Consider the following 22756-nt stretch of genomic DNA (forward strand, 5'->3'; position numbering starts at 1 on the left):
CTAACAGAAAACAGTAATACCATTTAAGTACTAAAAGTGTATTTTTAATTCAGAAAAAAAGGAAACATTGCACCTTGTGTTTTAACTGCCATTCTGATATTGACCACTAGAGTTAGATGCTCTTTTTCATACCAATAGCCACTTGATTGAAAACCAATAACACTACCTAACACTACCAACCCATTTAGTCACCAATAATGTCAACACACCTACCTATAATCTCCCTGTAGGTCTAACATGATGATGTTATAAAGTTCATGGTTGTTGTTGTTGGTGTGTCGGTGCAGTAAAGTGCAGGTCCCTATCCTCTGCTTTCATTATCCTCTCCTGTATATAGAATGGTTTAGCATCTGTCTCTGAGCAATATTACATCAGCGAGTCGGCCCAGTTTTATTCAACACTTCCACTGAGATCTCACAGTTAACCAGAGAGGAGATGTTGTGTCTCTCTCTGCATCCTGCTACAGAAGCTGGGTCTAGAACAGGTGTGAACCATCAGAATAGCCACTTGAAAATGAATGCTCCGTGCAGCTTCCAAAATCACCACCTTTAATAGCGAGTTATATTATACGATTTTAAACAATGGACTTCAACAGTGTCCTTCCCAAATTTAGACAAATTAAAAAGACCTAGCTAGCTAAAAGACAAAGTCAACCGGTCCTTTAAAAATTGCAGTTCATTTTCTCAAATCGTGTTTGTATTTATCATCAGGTGTGCATTCATCGCCAGAATCATAATAGAATCAGGAACCATAATAGTGAGTCTGATCCAAAGCTTCAGTGCTTTCTGAAATGCAGGGGTAGACAAGTAGTTGGCCTGGCAACAGTTGTCTCTCTGCTGGGTGTTAGTTTCCTTTTTTCTCCTGTTATCTGAAAGAAGCAGACAGCGGTTGGAGCTGCAATGGTGGCCGCCGGGCTCTAATTGCCCTCTATGTTGGAGACATGGCAGTCCAATCATTATCACAACAGGGCACAGAGGCACCCCTACTGACCCGCACCCACGCCTCACAATGATGCCCAACACTGCTCTGGATAACTGTCAATCAAAGGACAACAAATATCTTTTTTTAATGCTCCAATCAGTTGATATGAAACATCAAAACATCTGAAATGTTCTGTTATTACAACTTTTGGTTATCAAATCTTTATGTGGTCTTGGTGCTTCTGCATTCATTTTCTGAATGAGTTTGTGTTGTTTGGGATATAAATTGGTTCTGAAGCTCGATAGGAACTTGTTATTACCACCACCCTACTAGCTATGAAGTAGCTTCATCATGGGTCCATTCTGATGCCTTGAAGTACGTAGATCTTAATAGCTGTAAGCCTATCGTCAAAGCATAGCCCCACTAGAGCATGGTAGCAGTCTATTACCATGGCATCTATCCCAATGTTAAAGCTACCATAAAACAGACAGATGTGTGGGAATAGTGTTTGTGACTCTGAGGAATATTACCTGACTCCAGAACAGCTGTTATGGAACTCCCACAAGAACCAGAGCACCATACTATACTTTCTGACTGACTCTCAGTCAGTCTCATAGGCAGGAGACACTTAAAGGGGCAATCTGCTGTTTAAACAACAACAAAGTGGCCACCCCGCCGCCTCTTTGGGTAAATACCTGAGGGATGGGGTTAGAGAAATGTATGGACAGAGCTATGGATGCAAGGACTTGACCATCCATGAGATCAAAATGATAGTTTTAACCATTTTGAAGCTATACAGTGTTTGTTTACAATTACATTGTTTACAAACAATGGAGTAAAACAATCTTATATTTTGGATTCTGATGACAGTTGAACTAAGCTCATGAGGCATTTCTAACTTATATTCTTGATGAATCAATGGGTATATATCAATAATTTAAAAGTCCCAAAATGGATGTAGCAATCGCAGATTGCCCCTTTAATGCTTGGTCTCAACTCTGTTCCACACCAATAGACACTGGATGAAAGGCAACCGAGCACTGGGTTGCATTTGATGCTGTCAGAATCAGATGAATAGGATTTCATCATGATGGTTATGTGAAAGAAATAATCTGTCTGCTTCCCACATGGCACCCCATTGCCTTTATAGTGCACTACTTTTGACCAGAAGCCTATGGGTGCCATTTGGGACACATCCTCTCTCTTAAGGCCAGATCATTCACTTGGCAGGCTGCATCAAGCACCTCATGACATTTTTGTTGTTTTGTTTGTTGGCTGTTGGATGTTGAGTCTTGTCTGTGGAGCATGTAGTAGAATTTGTAATGTGTGGGGGTAATGAAATGTGGTGTAACAAGTGTGTGTATGTGTGTGTGTGTGTGTGTGTGTGCCTGCCTGTGTCTGTGTGTGTGTGTGTGTTTATGTGTTTATGTGTGTGTGTGTGTGTGTGTGTGTGTGTGTGTGTGTGTGTGTGTGTGTGCCTGCCTGTATCTGTGTGTGTGTGTGTGTGTGTTTGTGTGTTTTGCGTCGTAGAAAGCCAAGTTGGGCCATGGGAAGAAGGTGATCACGCCAGCAGACCACAGGCGGTTCAGCTCGGACCGCACCACGCCCGGAATGGACCGTGTCCGGCTCAATGACTTCCACTTTCTGTCTCTCCTGGGGAAGGGCAGCTTTGGCAAGGTAAGAGAAGAGGGTTGGGAATGTAACGTGATTAGTTGAATGAAATCCTAAATGAATTTAGTTGATATTTTCCATTCATTAGAGGTTGAGGCATCAAGCTGGATCTGCAGAACCAATGGCAGGGGATAATCTTTTGACATGTCTGGTAGACTACTTTTGAGGTGTGAAAACATCTGACAAGCTTAGATTTTTGGAATGTATTGTCCCTTTAATGATAGGGTTTGGGCTAGTGGTTGAAATCCCGTGTTTGGAGAGAAAGCACCTTTAACCCCAGGTGTCCCTGTATAGGTGATGCTGGCAGAGATGAAGTCCACAGAGGAGCTGTACGCCATCAAGATCCTGAAGAAGGACGTGGTGATCCAGGATGATGATGTGGAGTGTACCATGGTGGAGAAGAGAGTCCTGGCCCAGAGAGACAAACCACCCTTCCTCACTGCACTCCACTCCTGCTTCCAGACTGTGGTAGGTACACACACATGCACACATGGGCATACATACACACACATACACACACACACACACACACACACACATACACACACACACACAGTGGATTCCCAGTGGGACTAAGGGATTCAGGGGTCATCCTGCAGCTGAATAATGGAGGGGGCGTGCTCAGTGTGTTCTCATCACTCTTTCATGAACCTCTCACTGAGAAGAAACAGACAGAGCCCTTGACTACGGCATCTACACACACTCCTTTAGAGCACAGGCTTCATCACATCCACACAGGGTTCCTTCTGTATGTGTGTCCGGTGTGTGTGTGTGTGTGTGTGTGTGTGTGTGTGTGTGTGTGTGTGTGTGTGTGTGTGTGTGTGTGTGTGTGTGTGTGTGTGTGTGTGTGTGTGTGTGTGTGTGTGTGTGTGTGTGTGTGTGTGTGTGTGTGTGTGTGTGTGTGGTTTTACTTGTGGGGACCTGAAGTCCTGACGAGGAGAGTAAAACTAGGACAATTCTGACAAGTGGGGACATTTCACCAGGTCCTCATAAGGATAAAGGCTATTTTAGGCTTAGGGGTCGGGTTTAGGTTTAGGGTTAGGGTTAGGGTTGGGGTTTGGAATTAGGGTTATGGTTAGGGTTAGGTTAAGGGTTAGAGTTAGGTTTTGGGTTAGGGAAAATAGAATTTTGAATGGGAATCAATTGTTTGGTCCCCACAAGGATAGTAAAACAAATGTGTGTGCGTGCGTGATGGAGAAAGAGTATGTGCATTTAATGTGTGTATGTTTCTTTTGTGTCATTGTCTGTGTGCGTGTACACGGCACATACTCCTTCAACACAGTCGCCAGTGAGTTGAACCTCTCCAAACAGCCCCAGCATATTAACTACATTTTTACATACGCTCTTATCCAGAGCGACTTACAGTTAGTGAATACATATATATATATTTTTTTATACTGGCCCCCCATGGGAAACGAACCCACAACCCTGGCGTTGCAAACGCCATGCTCTATCAACTGAGCTACATCCCTGCCGGCCATTCCTTCCCCTACCCTGGACGACGCTGGGCCAATTGTGCGCCGCCCATGAGTCTCCCGGTCGCGGCCGGCTGCGAAAGAGCCTGGATTCGAACCAGGATCTCTAGTGGCACAGTTAGCACTGCGATGCAGTGCCTTAGACCACTGCGCCACTCAGGAGACATACATACTAGACCTACAGAGCAGAGGGAACAGAGAGGCCTTTGTCTTCAGTCAGCCCTGTGGACAATCCTGCCTCTGTCTGACTGACAGATTACTTATTAGGCCTTTCATAAAACAATAAAACACTTGGGTCTGAAGGTTACACCTGACACCTGCTGGGCTTTGATACACTTCAGGGATGGATTATGGGACTATTGGTTTTCTATGTTGTGTACATCAGCGGGGTACTGATGAGGGTACAAACCTACCTTGTTTTGTTTCCTCTGTTGATGTTTGTCAGCATTCTATTTCTGTGGTTCAGGTAGTACAGCTATTAATAAGAGGCTGTGGGTCAGTCACTACAGAGGTGTTCTATAAACACTACATCCTGCCTTTCAGCTTTTGTGAAGGTTTGTTTGATGTTGATGGCTCTCTCTCTCTCTCTCTCTCTCTCTCTCTCTCTCTCTCTCTCTCTCTCTCTCTCTCTCTCTCTCTCTCTCTCTCTCTCTCTCTCTCTCTCTCTCTCTCTCTCTCTCTCTCTCTCTCTCTCTCTCTCTCTCTCTCTCTCAATTCAATTCAATTTAAGGGCTTTATTGGCATGGGAAATGTGTGTTAACATTGCCAAAGCAAGTGAAGTAGATAGTAAACAAAAGTGAAATAAACAATAAATATTAACAGTAAACATTACACTCAGAAGTTTCAAAAGAATAAAGACATTTCAAATGTCATATTATGTATATATACAGTGTTGTAACAATGTACAAATAGTTAAAGTACAAATGGGAAAATAAATAAACATAAATATGGGTTGGATTTACAATGGTGTTTGTTCTTCACTGGTTGCCCTTTTCTTGTGGCAACAGGTCACAAATCTTGCAGCTGTGATGGCACACTGTGGTTTTTCACCCAGTAGATATGGGAGTTTATCAAAATTGGGTTTGTTTTCGAATTCTTTGTGGATCACTGTAATCTGAGGGAAATATGTGTCTCTAATATGGTCATACAGTTGGCAGGAGGTTAGGAAGTGCAGCTCAGTTTCCACCTCATTTTGTGGGCAGTGTGCACATAGCCTGTCTTCTCTTGAGAGCCAGGTCTGCCTACGGCGGCCTTTCTCAATAGCAAGGCTATGCTCACTGAGTCTGTACATAGTCAAAGCTTTCCTTAAGTTTGGGTCAGTCACAGTGGTCAGGTATTCTGCCACTGTGTACTCTCTGTTTAGGGCCAAATAGCATTCTAGTTTGCTCTGTTATTTTGTTTGTTCTTTCCAATGTGTCAAGTAATTCTCTTTTTGTTTTCTCATGATTTGGTTGGGTCTAATTGTGTTGTTGTTGTTGTTGTTGTTGTTGTTGTTGTTGTCCTGGGGCTGTGTGGGGTCTGTTTGTGTTTGTGAACAGAGGCCCAGGACAAGCTTACTTAGGGGACTCTTCTCCAAGTTCATCTCTCTGTAGGTGATGGCTTTGTTATGGAAGGTTTGGGAATCGCTTCCTTTTAAGTGGTTATAGAATTTAACGGCTCTTTTCTGGATTTTGATAATTAGCGGGTATTGGCCTAATTCTGCTCTGCATGCATTATTTGGTGTTTTACGTTGTACACGGAGGATGTTTTTGCAGAATTCTGCATGCAGAGTCTCAATTTGGTGTTTGTCCCATTTTGTGAATTCTTGGTTGGTGAGCGGACCCCAGACCTCAGAACCATAAAGGGCAATGGGTTCTATAACTGATTCAAGTATTTTTTGCCAGATCCTAATTGGTATGTCAAATTTTATGTTCCTTTTGATGGCATCTCTCTCTCTCTCTCTCTCTCTCTTTCTCTCAATTCAATTTCAATTTCAATTTAAGGGCTTTATTGGCATGGGAAACATGTGTTAACATTGCCAAAGCAAGTGAAGTAGATAGTAAACAAAAGTGAGATAAACAATAAATATTAACAGTAAACATTACACCCAGAAGTTCCAAAAGAATAAAGACATTTCAAATGTCATATTATATGTATATACAGTGTTTATGCACTCACTAACTGTAAGTCGCTGTGGATAAGAGCGTCTGCTAAATGACTAAAATGTAAATGTGAATGTGTTGTAACATTGTCTCTCTCTCTCTCTCTCTGTCTCTCTCTCTCTCTCTCTGTCTCTCTCTCTCTCTCTCTCTCTCTCTCTCTCTCTCTCTCTCTCTCTCTCTCTCTCTCTCTCTCTCTCTCTCTCTCTCTCTCTCTCTCTCTGTCTCTGTCTCTGTCTCTCTCTCTCTCTCTCTCTCTCTCTGTCTCTGTCTCTGTCTCGTCTCTCTGTCTGTCTCTCTCTCTCTCTCCATCTCTCTCTCTCTCCTAGGATCGTCTGTACTTTGTGATGGAGTATATTAACGGAGGGGACCTCATGTACCACATTCAGCGCGTGGGCAAGTTCAAGGAGCCACAGGCAGTGTAAGTTACAGCACTCAATCTGTTGTCACTGGCTATAGCCCCAGCCATACATATAGACCTATGTCACCTATAAGACAGGTTTAAAGTCAATAGTCCACAGCATCTATATCCTCAAAGTCAGCTCTCTGTAAATGGATGTATTATCAACCTGGTATTATACCTTTCTGTAACATATACACTACCGGTCAAAAGTTTTAGAACACCTACTCATTCAAGGGTTTTTCTTTATTTTTACTATTTTCTACATTGTAGAATAATAGTGAAGATATCAAAAATATGAAATAACACATATGGAATCATGTAGTAACCAAATAAGTGTTAAATAAATCAAAATATATTTCATATTTGAGATTCTTCAAAATAGCCACCCTTTGCCTTGATGACAGCTTTGCACAATCTTAGCATTCTCTCAACCAGCTTCATGAGGTAGTCACCTGGAATGCATTTCAATTAACAGGCGTGCCTTCTTAAAAATTAATTTGTGGAATTTATTTCCTTCTTAATGTGTTTGAGCCAAACAGTTGTGTTGTGACAAGGTATGGGGGGGTATACAGAAGAAAGCCCTATTTGGTAAAAGACCAAGTCCATATTATGGCAAGAACAGCTCAAATAAGCAAAGAGAAACGACAGTCCATCATTACTTTAAGACATGAAGGTCAGTCAATACAGAATATTTCAAGAACTTTGAAAGTTTCTTCAAGTGCAGTCGCAAAAACCATCAAGCGCTATGATGAAACTGGCTCTCATGAGGACCGCCACAGGATGGAAGACCCAGAGTTACCTCTGCTGCAGACGATAAGTTCATTAGAGTTACCAGCCTCTGGAATTGTAGCCCAAATAAATGCTTCACACAGTTCAAGTAACAGACACATCTCAACATCAACTGTTCAGTGGAGACTGTGTGAATCAGGCCTTCATGGTCGAATTGCTGCAAAGAAAACACTACTAAAGGACACCAATAAGAAGAAGGGACATTAGACCGGTGGAAATGTGTCCTTTGTCTAGAGTCCAAATTGGAGATTTTTGGTTCCAACCGCCGTGTCTTTGTGAGACGCGGTGTGGGTGAACGGATGATCTCCGCATGTGTATTTCCCACCATAAAGCATGGAGGAGGAGGTGGTGTTATGGTGTGGGGGTGCTTTGCTGGTGACACTGTCTGTGATTTATTTAGAATTCAAGGCACACTTAACCAGCATGGCTACCACAGAATTCTGCAGGGATACGCCATCCCATCTGGTTTGGACTATCATTTGTTTTTCAACAGGACAATGACCCAACACACCTCCAGGCTGTGTAAGGGCTATTTTTTCCCAAGAAGGAGAGTGATGGAGTGCTGCATCAGATGACCTGGCCTCCACAATCCCCTGACCTCAACCAAATTGAGATGGTTTGGGATGAGTCGGACCGCAGAGTGAAGGAAAAGCAGCCAACAAGTGCTCAGCATATGTGGGAACTCATTCAAGGCTGTTGGAAAAGCATTCCAGGTGAAGCTGGTTGCGAGAATGCCAAGAGTGTGCAAAGCTGTCATCAAGGCTACTTTGAAGAATCTAAAATCTAAAATATATTTGTATTTGTTTAACACTTTTTTGGTTACTACATGATTCCATATGTGTTATTTCATAGTTTTGATGTCTTCACTATTATTCTACAATGTAGAAAATAGTACAAATAAAGAAAAACCCTTGAATGAGTAGGTGTTCTAAAACTTTTGACCGGTAGTGTACATGTTTTGAACAATCATCACACTTTTTCACATATTTACATGTTTGTCCATGTTACTAAGTGATCATGTTGTTGCCATTGCAGGTTCTATGCTGCAGAGATCGCTGTGGGCCTGTTCTTCCTGCACAGAAAGGGTGTTGTATACAGGTGGGTGGGAATGAAGGACACAAGTCTCCCTGGGGTAACCATATTCACCTCTACACTGGTTTGGGTGATTTCGTTATCAGGTGTTGTGTAGAAATTAGTCCCAGACTGAAATACTCTTGGGAACAAAACACATCAGGGACAGCTGAAGTGCTCTTGAGAAACTGTTGTGGCACGGGGATTAATTGCTTTTTGCGAAAGCTGAGAAATGAGCCGTCACTCTGCGTGGCTTGTTTATAATAACTGTATCTTCATTATATCTGCATGCTGAAAAGGTTAGCTTAGAAGGTTGTGTAAATATAGGCTGAAATCCTCATTGTAGAGTGAGTGAGATAAAAGCAGGAGAAGTGCAGGAAAGATCAAGAAAGAGAGAAAGGAAGAGCCAAGGCTGAGATATACATAGATACTGTACATGGAGCATACTGTAGGATACAGGGAAAGAGTTAATCACTCCTTTAAAGAGAAAAACGACAAGAGAAAGAAAGAGTGGAACGAGAGAGGCTGAGGTCAACACGTCCTCTGTGAGGACTCCAGCTGAAAAGTAATTTCCATTCAGCACATTCCTCCATCGCTCCATTTCTCCGTTTAGTGTTCTGACGCTCCAACAGCAGATAGTGGTAGATTAACACAGGGCTAAAGGACAGTGATATAAAACACAGGACTAAAGGACATTTAAAGCAAATGAACAGGCAAAGGAGCAGACAGATGCTAGAAAGGAAGGTAGAAGCGAAGGAAGGGTAAAAGGAAAAGTGGAGGCGGCTGCTGTAGGAGCACAGCTGATTAGAGGCCAAAGAATGATTCAGTCTGTTGTAGTGTTTTAGTGTGTCAAATGTGTGTTGAGGACAGATAAACAGGATCATCTAAGGCAAAATACAGTGGTTTGCGAAAGTATTCACCCCCCTTGGCATTTTTCCTATTTTGTTGCCTTACAACCTGGAATTAAAATGGATGTGTTGGGGGTTTGTATCATTTGATTTACACAACATGCCTACCACTTTGATGATGCAAAATACTTTTTGGGGTGAAACAAACAAGAAATAAGACAAAAAAACAGAAAACTTGAGCGTGCATAACTATTCACACCCCCCCAAATGTTATCTTGGGGTATGTCTCTATAAGCTTGGCACATCTAGCCACTGGGATTTTTGCCCATTCTTCAAGACAAAACTGCTCCAGCTGGATGGGTTCCGCTGGTGTACAGCAATCTTTAAGTCATACCACAGATTCTCAATTGGATTGAGGTCTGGGCTTTGACTAGGCCATTCCAAGACATTTAAATGTTTCCCCTTAAACCACTCAAGTGTTGCTTTAGCAGTATGCTTAGGGTCATTGTCCTACTGGAAGGTGAACCTCCGTCCCAGTCTCAAATCTCTGGAAGATTGAAACAGGTTTCCCTCAAGAATTTCCCTGTATTTAGCACCATCCATCATTCCTTCAATTCTGACCAGTTTCCCAGTCCCTGCCGATGAAAAACATCCCCACAGCATGATGCTGCCACCACCATGCTTCACTGTGGGGATGGTGTTCTCGGGGTGATGAGAGGTGTTGGGTTTGCGCCAGACATAGTGTTTTCCTTGATGGCCAAAAGCTCAATTTTAGTTTCATCTGACCAGAGTACCTTCTTCCATATGTTTGGGGAGTCTCCCACATGCCTTTTGGTGAACACCAAACATTTTTGCTTATTTTTCTATTTAAGCAATGGCTTTTTTCTGGCCACTCTTCCGTAAAGCCCAGCTCTGTGGAGTGTATGGCTTAAAGTGGTCCTATGGACAGATACTCCAATCTCCGCTGTGGAGCTTTGCAGCTCCTTCAGGGTTATCTTTGGTCTCTTTGTTGCCTCAGATTAATGCCCTCCTTGCCTGGTCCGTAAGTTTTGGTGGGCGGCCCTCTCTTGGCAGGTTTGTTGTGGTGCCATATTCTTTCAATTTTTTTATAATGGATTTAATGGTGCTCCGTGGGATGTTCAAAGTTTCAGATATATTTTTATAACCCAACCCTGATCTGTACTTCTCCACAACTTTGTCCCTGACCTGTTTGGAGAGCTCCTTGGTCTTCATGGTGCCGCTTGCTTGGTGTTGCCCTTGCTTAGTGGTGTTGCAGACTCTGGGACCTTTCAGAACAGGTGTATATATACTGAGATCATGTGACAGATCATGTGACACTTGACAATTGCCCACAGGTGGACTTTATTTAACTAATTATGTGACTTCTGAAGGTAATTGGTTGCACCAGATCTTATTTAGGGGCTTCATAGCAAAGGGGGTGAATACATATACACGCACCACTTTTCCGTTATTTATTTATTTGAATTTTTTGAAACAAGTTATTTTTTTCATTTCACTTCACCAATTTGGACTATTTTGTGTATGTCCATTACATGAAATCCAAATATAAAATCCATTTCAATTACAGGTTGTAATGCAACAAAAAGAAAGACCACACAGTAATAATTCAGTCAACAACACGCCAGCTCCGTAATCAAATGACAGCTGACATACAATTAAACTGTCAAACGTCTCTCTCTCTCTCGCTCTCTTTCACTCACTCACTCACTCACTCTCTCTCTCTCTCTCTCTCTCTCCACCTCACCCCCTCTCTCGCTTCCTCTCCCCCTCTCCGTCTCCCTCTCTCTTTCTCTCTGTTTCTGTCTCCTTGCTCTTTCTCTCTCTCCCTCTCTTTGATCCCTCTCTATCACAGGGACCTCAAACTGGACAACGTGATGCTGGACTCTGAGGGCCACATTAAGATAGCAGACTTTGGCATGTGTAAAGAGAACATGTATGAAGGCATGGTCACACGCACCTTCTGTGGTACCCCCGACTATATCGCCCCAGAGGTGAGGACCAGGGGGGGAGACTGAGGGGGAGAGACTGAGGGGTCGAGACTAAGTGGGAGAGACTGAGTGTGCGAGACTGAGTGGGAGAGACTGGCGGGGAGAGTCTGAGGGGAGAGACTGTGGGAGAGACTGAGTGGGAGAGACTGAGTGGGAGAGACTGAGTGGGAGAGACTGGGGGGAGAGACTGGGGGGAGAGACTGGGGGGAGAGACTGAGGGGGAGAGACTGAGTGGGAGAGACTGGCGGGGAGAGTCTGAGGGGAGAGACTGTGGGAGAGACTGAGTGGGAGAGACTGAGTGGGAGAGACTGGCGGGGAGAGTCTGAGGGGAGAGACTGAGGGGAGAGACTGGGGGGAGAGACTGAGGGGGAGAGACTGGGAGGAGAGACTGGGGAGAGAGATTGAGGGGGAGAGACTGAGGGGAAGAATCTGAGTGGAGAGACTGAGGGGGAGAGTCTGAGGGGAGAGACTGAGGGGAAGAGACTGGGGAGAGAGACTGGGGGGAGAGACTGAGGGGGACAGGAGGGAAGAGATGAAAGGGTAGAGGTGAGGATGCAGAGGGCCAGAGTTAAGGGGGTCATGAACGGTGACATCCCAGAGAGGCTGTACTCAGACTAATTTGGCATTCACTCTCCTTTTTAACTGTACCTGTTTTGATGTGCGTTAATCCTCTCTATATATGCTTTATGTACTCCTCCATGGAAATAACTGTTTCTCATTTGCATTTGAATGCCAGTTATAGACCTAAGGATTTGTTTAACCAATCAACTACACTGTGCGTGGGAAGTCTTATGAAATAAATATTTGATTTATGTTCTAATTTTAGAAATACGATTTTTTGTGCTTAACTTTTGAGCTGTCTCCTAGATCTTCCAACATATTTTCTGTACTTAGAGCTCCAAGCTAAGAGGTCTGTATGTCTGTCTGTCTGTCTGTCTGTCTGTCTGTCTGTCTGTCTGTCTGTCTGTGTCTATGTCTATGTCTGTCCCACTGGGCACAGGCGTCATTTCAACGTCTAGTAATGATTTCATTTTCATTGAGTTGTCAACTAACGTGAATTTAATGTGAAATCAATAAAACATTTCACCATGTCATTGGATTTAGGTTATAAGTTGGGTGAAAAAAGACTAAATGTCCTACGTTGATTACTTTTTGCAAATCCAATCAGTTTTCCACATTGAGTCAACGTCATCACATTTTTGTTGTTGAAATGACATGGAAACAACTTTGATTCAACCAGTTTTTGCCCAGTGGGGTGTTTGTGTATTCTTGAGGTGGTAGAACTTGAATGTACCCACAGCAGTTCCCAGACCTGTGTACTGTTAAAGACATGACAGCAGTTCCCAGTCCTGTGTACTGTTAAAGACATGACAGCAGTTCCCAGACCTGTGTACTGTTAAAGACATGACAGAAGTTCCCAGACCTGTGTACTGTTAAAGACATGACAGCAGTTCCCAGACCTGTGTACTGTTAAAGAAATGCCTGCATCTCCCAGACCTGTGTATTGTTAAAGACATGCCAGCAGCTCCCAGACCTGTGTACTGTTAAAGACATTGGCGACTAAGAAAGTATTTTTTTATTCTCCCGCTTTGGACTGGATGTGTCAATTTGTAGTTCATACATGCATAATCTATGAGCAGAATTACTGTCTTGCCTCAATTAGCCACGAAATCACTAGTTTGAAAGAAACTGTTTTCTTGAAGCTGTGTCGCACCATTTACCCTACATTTCCCCCCACGTCTAGTCATCTACCCAATGAGCTTCAGCCCCTCGCATTTGAGTGACAGCTAGCAAGAGGCCTGCACAGCGTTATCCAATTAGGTTGCAGTGTGGGCCCAACGGCTCAGTGGGCACAGCAGAGAGAAAGAGAGAGAGCAATGACGTGGTGCACACATCTGTACATATGTGACATAGTACACAATTTCTGGGGACCACTTTTGGCTCTTGAGTTCTACTTTCAGAACTACTGGCTAAAAAGTATACAAAAGTACCAGAGAATGTCTTTAATGGAGATGTCCTCCTACACTCCTCACAGCAGAGGAGAGTTAACCTGAAGTGTCTGTCCGCCAGTAGACCCTTGTGTGTGTGTGTGTGTGTGTGTGTGTGTGTGTGAGAGAGTGTGTGTATGTGTCTGCTCCTGCCTCTCTGTCTGTAGTGACTCATGAGGGACAGTAGCAACCCAAAGGTAGGAGGTGGGGATAGCCCTGTTTCTATCTCTGGGTTTCCCATGGTGGGTGGACCTGAGGTTGAGGTGTCTATTTAATGAATGGATTTTGAATCTGAGCGCTTTTCAGACAACTTTTCTTTTGTTGTTGTCTATATCCAAGTAAAAAAAGTATCTGCACACTTAAATCAGATGCAATTTCAGTGTTTTGACTAAGCTTTCATTCAGTTATGACCATCGTCAGAGCATACAAACAGACAGTTTGTTGTTGTCTATATTGAAATCTACAGTATATCTAAAGGCAACAGAGAAGAATATAATGGTCATGTTGTGTATTCAAGCCTCAAGTCCCTCAGTAGTCTGTCCTCTTACACGGCTATAATAGGACCATGTGGTTCCTCAGGCCATAGAGATGCAATATAATATAAATAGTGTTCTATTTAATTCTGTGCCTGAGGCTCGGAGAAGGACCTGGAGTGACATTATAGACCTGTCACTTCTCGTTACCGTGACGAGGAATGGATGCCCATACAGCACATGCTCAGACATGTCCCTGTGTTTGGCGGTAAAACTGCTTCCTGTCTTGTCTGCTTGAGGGGGTGACAGGTGGTAGATTTGCTTCCTGTCTTGTCTGCTTGAGGGGGTGACAGGTGGTAGAGCTGCTTCCTGTCTTGTCTGCTTAAGGGGGTGACAGGTGGTAGAGCTGCTTCCTGTCTTGTCTGCTTAAGGGGGTGACAGGTGGGTATAGCCTCATAGAGATAGCAGTATGCCGTTCCTCTCCTCTCCTTTCTTTTATTTTTTATATTATTCTCCTCTCCTCTCCTCTCCTCTCCTCTCCTCTCTCCTCTCCTCTCCTCTCTCTCTTCTCTTCTCTTCTCTTCTCTTCTCTTCTCTTCTCTTCTCTTCTCTTCTCTTCTCTTCTCTTCTCTTCTCTTCTCTTCTCTTCTCTTCTCTTCTCTTCTCTTCTCTTCTCTTCTCTTCTCTTCTCTTCTCTTCTCTTCTCTTCTCTTCTCTTCTCTTCTCTTCTCTTCTCTTCTCTTCTCTTCCTCCCATTCAGTGAAATACAAAACAGTGATATTGACAAATGACTAGCTGCAGCAGCTTCATCCCCAGACCACCTTACACAAGAACAGAATGTTCTTTCCTAATTTCTGCACGTGTTGTGTTTTATCCCTCACTACATGTGAGAATTGAATCTCATTTCACGTCTGTGGCAAAGGCCATCACAGCTCAGTTACAATTTAGCTGTGTGTGTGTGTGTGTGTGTATGCGTGTGCATGTGTGTGCATGCTTGTTTATGCATCCGAGTGTGTGTGTGCGAGCGCATGTGCGTCTGTGTATTTCTGTACAATGTGTGTGGGTGGACATGTGGGCTGGTAAATTGGATGGTAGGAAAATAGTCCTTTGTTATGGCAGCTATACACTCCTCAAAAAAATAAAGGGAACACTTAAACAACACATCCTAGATCTGAATGAATTAAATAATCTTATTAAATATAATTTTCTTTACATAGTTGAATGTGCTGACAACAAAATCACACAAAAATTATCAATGGAAATCAAATGTATCAACCCATGGAGGTCTGGATTTGGAGTCACCCTCAAAATTAAAGTGGAAAACCACACTACAGGCTGATCCAACTTTTATGTAATGTCCTTAAAACAAGTCAAAATGAGGCTCAGTAGTGTGTGTGGCCTCCACGTGCCTGTATGACCTCCCTACAACGCCTGGGCATGCTCCTGATGAGGTGGCGGATGGTCTCCTGAGGGATCTCCTCCCAGACCTGGACTAAAGCATCCGCCAACTCCTGGACAGTCTGTGGTGCAACGTGGCGTTGGTGGATGGAGCGAGACATGATGTCCCAGATGTGCTCAATTGGATTCAGGTCTGGGGAACGGGCGGGCCAGTCCATAGCATCAATGCCTTCCTCTTGCAGGAACTGCTGACACACTCCAGCCACATGAGGTCTAGCATTGTCTTGCATTAGGAGGAACCCAGGGCCAACCGCACCAGCATATGGTCTCACAAGGGGTCTGAGGATCTCATCTCGGTACCTAATGGCAGTCAGGCTACCTCTGGCGAGCACATGGAGGGCTGTGCGGCCCCCCAAAGAAATGCCGCCCCACACCATGACTGACCCACCGCCAAACCGGTCATGCTGGAGGATGTTGCAGGCAGCAGAACGTTCTCCACGGGCGTCTCCAGACTCTGTCACGTCTGTCACATGTGCTCAGTGTGAACCTGCTTTCATCTGTGAAGAGCACAGGGCGCCAGTGGCGAATTTGCCAATCTTGGTGTTCTCTGGCAAATGCCAAACGTCCTGCACGGTGTTGGGCTGTAAGCACAACCCCCACCTGTGGACGTCAGGCCCTCATACCACCCTCATGGAGTCTGTTTCTGACCGTTTGAGCAGACACATGCACATTTGTGGCCTGCTGGAGGTCATTTTGCAGGGCTCTGGCAGTGCTCCTCCTGCTCCTCCTTGCACAAAGGCGGAGGTAGCGGTCCTGCTGCTGGGTTGTTGCCCTCCTACGGCCTCCTCCACGTCTCCTGATGTACTGGCCTGTCTCCTGGTAGCGCCTCCATGCTCTGGACACTACGCTGACAGACACAGCAAACCTTCTTGCCACAGCTCGCATTGATGTGCCATCCTGGGTGAGCTGCACTACCTGAGCCACTTGTGTGGGTTGTAGACTCCGTCTCATGCTACCACTAGAGTGAAAGCACCGCCAGCATTCAAAAGTGACCAAAACATCAGCCAGGAAGCATAGGAACTGAGAAGTGGTCTGTGGTCACCACCTGCAGAACCACTTCTTTATTGGGGGTGTCTTGCTAATTGCCTATAATTTCCACCTGTTGTCTATTCCATTTGCACAACAGCATGTGAAATGTATTGTCAATCAGTGTTGCTTCCTAAGTAGACAGTTTGATTTCACAGAAGTGTGATTGACTTGGAGTTACATTGTGTTGTTTAAGTGTTCCCTTTATTTTTTTGAGCAGTGTACAAAGCCCACTGTAATAATGCTGGGTGGTGCGTGGAAGTTTTGAAGAGAACCATGCTATGTGCTGCTACTGCTGTTACCGCAGCTCAGAGCAGAGTAACTGTCCTTGACTGGCATTGTAGGCAGAGCAAACCTGGGTAAATATGAAATTCACATGTGTTGCAGTGGTTCCCACGTGCTGTTCCCACAATGGAATAGTGGGTGTGTTTGTGTTGGGCTTCCAGCAGTATATTATTACTGTAATGTGGCTCTCTAAACCTTTCTCTCCTCTCTCCTCTCTCCTGACAGATCATTGCATATCAGCCCTATGGGAAATCAGTGGACTGGTGGGCTTATGGTGTTCTCCTCTATGAGATGCTAGCAGGACAGGTACGTGCAGTAGGATATTTGTCAGATTGAGGTCTATTGTTCAATAGATCAAATGTGGCCTCATGTTATGCTGAGTCCATATTCCACAGCATCTGTTGTGTGGATCCTGCTAGCCTATATGTATGGATCCTACTAGCCTATATGTATGGATCCTACTAGCCTATATGTATGGATCCTACTAGCCTATATGTATGGATCCTACTAGCCTATATGTATGGATCCTACTAGCCTATATGTATAGATCCTACTAGCCTATATGTATGGATCCTACTAGCCTATATGTATGGATCCTACTAGCCTATATGTATAGATCCTACTAGCCTATATGTATGGATCCTACTAGCCTATATGTATGGATCCTACTAGCCTATATGTATGGATCCTACTAGCCTATATGTATGGATCCTACTAGCCTATATGTATAGATCCTACTAGCCTATATGTATGGATCCTACTAGCCTATATGTGTGGATCCTGCTAGCCTATATGTATGGATCCTACTAGCCTATATGTATGGATCCTACTAGCATATATGTATGGATCCTACTAGCCTATATGTGTGGATCCTGCTAGCCTATATGTGTGGATCCTACTAGCCTATATGTATGGATCCTACTAGCCTATATGTATGGGTCCTGCTACTCTATATGTATGGATCCTGCTAGCCTATATGTATGGATCCTACTAGCCTATATGTATGGATCCTACTAGCCTATATGTATGGATCCTACTAGCCTATATGTGTGGATCCTGCTAGCCTATATGTATGGATCCTACTAGCCTATATGTATGGGGATATCTTCACGCCTGAATCCCAAAGGAATGGAATGATTGGCACCATAACACTGTGGCTGTAGCAGGGGTTCACCATACTGCACCTCTTATGACACCTTTTCTTCAGAGACATACAGTACATTGGTGTCCTTGATTGGTGTCCTTTATGAATACCTGTGGATGCCACTTGCAGACAATATGGTGTATTTAACTCATCTAAACCTCAGGACACGCACACACACGCACGCAGGCATGCACACTCACAGGACAGTTTGTAAAGGTCTCTCCAAATGGCTTACGGGATTCTTAAGGCCCCATTATTCTGTTAATTAAAGATGAGATGATTACCACACATATACACGCACACACATACACACAATCAGAGTCATTACCACTCACAAACTACACACACACACACACACACACACATACACACACACTTACACACACAACCACACACAAATCAAATCAAATCCATTTTTTTTGTCACATGCGCCGAATACAACAGGTGTAGACCTTACCGTGAAATGCTTACTTACGAGCCCTTAACCAACAATGCAGTTCAAGAAATAAGAGTTAAGAAAATATTTACTAAATAAAATAAGTAACACAATAAAAGAACAATAACGAGGCTATATAGTATATAGTAGCTATAATCAGTAGTCCTTACGGAACACTTCTGAAAACTCCACTTTGTTACCACTTCAGTTGCCTGGCAACGGCAATGGTGTAGTGCTTTGATACGCCTCTTGTCTGCTCAGTGGAGGTCATCTTGACATTTTGCTGTAATTTCCCTCCGTTAAATCTAACACAAGACAGTACCCTTAATCACACCCGTCGCTATGGGCGGGCCATAGGGGGCCGGGCCCGCCCCCAAAAATGCTTGTGCCCCCCCCCCACTTGAGGGAATTTATTATTAAATATACGTACTGTAGGCTAATAATAATTGTGCCCTGCCCTCCCATGCATTTCATATGCCCCCCTTATCACTGAGGTCTGGCGACGGGTCTGCCCTTAATTAGCACAGAGAACTGAGCACTTCAACTCAACCGAAGTGGTGAAATTGTAAACCTCACCCATGTACACTGCAGTTTCCCCTACATGGTTAGGTCATCCATGTATTGATGTAGGTCCTGATTATAGTCCTGTGTAGCTCAGTTGGTAAGATTGTGGAGCTAGCAACACCAGCGTCATGGGTTCAATTCTGTCTGGGGACGTTTATAATAACATTTATTCACTGTACTGTTAGTTCCACCCAGCAACCCTGGATAAGAGTGTCTGCTAATTGACAAAAATGTCAAATGTAACCCATAGTCATACATAGAGACTTGTAGCAACCTTTTGACATCCAGAGACTCAGTCTGCCAAGTGTGATACCATACAGTATGTCTCCTGTTGGAATTGAACCCACAACCTTGGCGTTGTTGTCACAGTAGCACTCAATAACAGGGCAAAGCACCTCATTGCATTCTGATGGGACAATCTAAACAGATTAATCAGAAGAGAAATATCTCTGGCATCTATTGCCAATATGAACCCACTGTACAACAATGAGTTCTATGACAGGTGAAAGACTACACAGAGGAACATTAAAGGAACTCAAATACACACACAACAAGGAGAAATGATATGTTGGTTCTGAGTGGCTGCTGGGTTTTTAGGGCTCAGTTCCCTCCTGTCCTCTGTTTTATTCCACCTCAGAGTGGTGGCTAGTCCGGTCCCTCTTTGTACCCTGCACACAAAACTGTGGTATCACACTGTTTAAGATCACAAAGACAAGGGGATTGACAGGAGACATGGTTGGTCACGTTTCTTTGGCTATGTGTCCTTTTTCAAGATATACTTTAAGGATACCATAAGTATGTACAGTAAACTTGTTTTCATATCTAATCCACTATAACCATGTTGCTACAAATGTGGACCTTCAGTAAGCAAATTGCAGTAAAATGTGGACCCTCACTTGTATGAACATTTTGGTTGTCAACTGTATCAGTGAATACCTTGTGTGTGTTGTTTCCCTGAAGCCGCCCTTCGATGGAGAGGATGAAGATGAGTTGTTCCAGTCCATCATGGAGCACAACGTGTCCTACCCCAAGTCCATGTCTAAAGAGGCCGTCGTCATCTGCAAGGGAGTAAGTAGCTCTCCTACAGTAACTCACTGGGAGATATGGGTTTGTATCTCTCCTACAGTAACACACTGGGAGATATGGGGTTGTATCTCTCCTACAGTAACACACTGGGAGATATGGGGTTGTATCTCTCCTACAGTAACTCACTGGGAGATATGGGGTTGTATCTCTCCTACAGTAACTCACTGGGAGATATGGGGTTGTATCTCTCCTACAGTAACTCACTTAGAGATATGGGGTTGTATCTCTCCTACAGTAACACACTGGGAGATATGGGGTTGTATCTCTCCTACAGTAACTCACTGGGAGATATGGGGTTGTATCTCTCCTACAGTAACTCACTTAGAGATATGGGGTTGTATCTCTCCTACAGTAACACACTGGGAGATATGGGGTTGTATCTCTCCTACAGTAACACACTGGGAGATATGGGGTTGTAGCTCTCCTACAGTAACACACTGGGAGATATGGGGTTGTATCTATCCTACAGTAACTCACTTGGAGATATGGGGTTGTTTCCCTCCTACAGTAACACACTGGGAGATATGGGGTTGTATCCCTCCTACAGTAACACACTGGGAGATATGGGGTTGTATCTCTCCTACAGTAACACACTGGGAGATATGGGTTTCTATCTCTCCTACAGTAACTCACTGAGAGATATGGGGTTGTATCTCTCCTACAGTAACTCACTGGGAGATATGGGGTTGTATCTCTCCTACAGTAACTCACTGGGAGATATGGGATTGTATCTCTCCTACAGTAACTCACTGGGAGATATGGAGTTGTATCTCTCCTACAATAACTCACTGGGAGATATGGGGTTGTATCCCTCCTACAGTAACACACTGGGAGATATGGGGTTGTATCCCTCCTACAGTAACACACTGGGATATATGGGGTTGTATCTCTCCTACAGTAACACACTGGGAGATATGGGGTTGTATCTCTCCTACAGTAACTCATTTAGAGATATGGGGTTGTATCTCTCCTACAGTAACACACTGGGAGATATGGGGTTGTATCTCTCCTACAGTAACACACTGGGAGATATGGGGTTGTATCCCTCCTACAGTAACACACTGGGAGATATGGGGTTGTATCTCTCCTACAGTAACTCACTGGGAGATATGGGTTTGTATCTCTTCTACAGTAACACACTGGGAGATATGGGGTTGTATCTCTCCTACAGTAACACACTGGGAGATATGGGGTTGTATCTCTCCTACAGTAACACACTGGGAGATATGGGGTTGTATCTCTCCTACAGTAACACACTGGGAGATATGGGGTTGTATCTCTCCTACAGTAACTCACTGGGAGATATGGGGTTGTATCTCTACTACAGTAACACACTGGGAGATATGGGGTTGTATCTATCCTACAGTAACTCACTGGGAGATATGGGGTTGTATCTATCCTACAGTAACTCACTGGGAGATATGGGGTTGTATCTCTCCTACAGTAACTCACTGGGAGATATGGGGTTGTAGCTCTCCTACAGTAACTCACTGGGAGATATGGGATTGTATCTCTCCTACAGTAACTCACTGGGAGATATGGGGTTGTATCTCTCCTACAGTAACTCATTGGGAGATATGGGGTTGTATCCCTCCTACAGTAACACACTGGGAGATATGGGGTTGTATCTCTCCTACAGTAACTCACTGGGAGATATGGGGTTGTATCTCTCCTACAGTAACTCACTGGGAGATATGGGGTTGTATCCCTCCTACAGTAACTCACTGGGAGATATGAGGTTGTATCCCTCCTACAGTAACACACTGGGAGATATGGGGTTGTATCCCTCCTACAGTAACACACTGGGATATATGGGGTTGTATCTCTCCTACAGTAACACACTGGAAGATATGGGGTTGTATCTCTCCTACAGTAACTCACTTAGAGATATGGGGTTGTATCTCTCCTACAGTAACACACTGGGAGATATGGGGTTGTATCTCTCCTACAGTAACGCACTGGGACATATGGGGTTGTATCCCTCCTACAGTAACACACTGGGAGATATGGGGTTGTATCCGTTCTACAGTAACACACTGTGAGATATGGGGTTGTATCTCTCCTACAGTAACACACTGGGAGATATGGGGTTGTATCTCTCCTACAGTAACTCACTGGGAGATATGGGGTTGTATCTCTCCTACAGTAACACACTGGGAGATATGGGGTTGTATCCCTCCTACAGTAACTCATTGGGAGATATGGGGTTATATCTCTCCTACAGTAACTCACTGGGAGATATGGGGTTGTATCTCTACTACAGAAACACACTGGGAGATATGGGGTTGTATCTCTCCTACAGTAACACACTGGGAGATCTGGGTTTCTATCTCTACTACAGTAACTCACTGGGAGATATGGGGTTATATCTCTCCTACAGTAACACACTGGGAGATCTGGGTTTCTATCTCTCCTACAGTAACACACTGGGAGATCTGGGTTTCTATCTCTCCTACAGTAACTCACTGGGAGATATGGGGTTGTATCTCTGCTACAGTAACACACTGGGAGATATGGGGTTATATCTCTCCTACAGTAACACACTGGGAGATCTGGGTTTCTATCTCTACTACAGTAACTCACTGGGAGATATGGGGTTATATCTCTCCTACAGTAACACACTGGGAGATCTGGGTTTCTATCTCTCCTACAGTAACACACTGGGAGATCTGGGTTTCTATCTCTCCTACAGTAACTCACTGGGAGATATGGGGTTGTATCTCTGCTACAGTAACACACTGGGAGATATGGGGTTATATCTCTCCTACAGTAACACACTGGGAGATCTGGGTTTCTATCTCTACTACAGTAACTCACTGGGAGATATGGGGTTATATCTCTCCTACAGTAACACACTGGGAGATCTGGGTTTCTATCTCTACTACAGTAACTCACTGGGAGATATGGGGTTATATCTCTCCTACAGTAACACACTGGGAGATCTGGGTTTCTATCTCTACTACAGTAACTC

The 22756-nt window shown here is 44.1% G+C and overlaps 1 protein-coding gene across 1 annotated transcript in view; it reads left to right on the forward strand.

Annotated features, from left to right (window-relative positions):
- prkcab (protein kinase C, alpha, b) overlaps positions 1-22756 on the forward strand; it is a 190537-nt gene that overhangs the window by 160411 nt on the left and 7370 nt on the right. The window contains exons 9-15 of the mRNA XM_041870974.2: positions 2452-2598; positions 2887-3060; positions 6535-6626; positions 8433-8495; positions 11190-11328; positions 16781-16861; positions 19660-19767. Of these exons, the coding sequence (XP_041726908.1) occupies positions 2452-2598; positions 2887-3060; positions 6535-6626; positions 8433-8495; positions 11190-11328; positions 16781-16861; positions 19660-19767 (804 nt within the window). The remainder of the gene's footprint in view (positions 1-2451; positions 2599-2886; positions 3061-6534; positions 6627-8432; positions 8496-11189; positions 11329-16780; positions 16862-19659; positions 19768-22756) is intronic.

Source organism: Coregonus clupeaformis, unplaced genomic scaffold (assembly GCF_020615455.1).
Source record: "Coregonus clupeaformis isolate EN_2021a unplaced genomic scaffold, ASM2061545v1 scaf0145, whole genome shotgun sequence".
Lineage (NCBI taxonomy): Eukaryota > Metazoa > Chordata > Actinopteri > Salmoniformes > Salmonidae > Coregonus > Coregonus clupeaformis.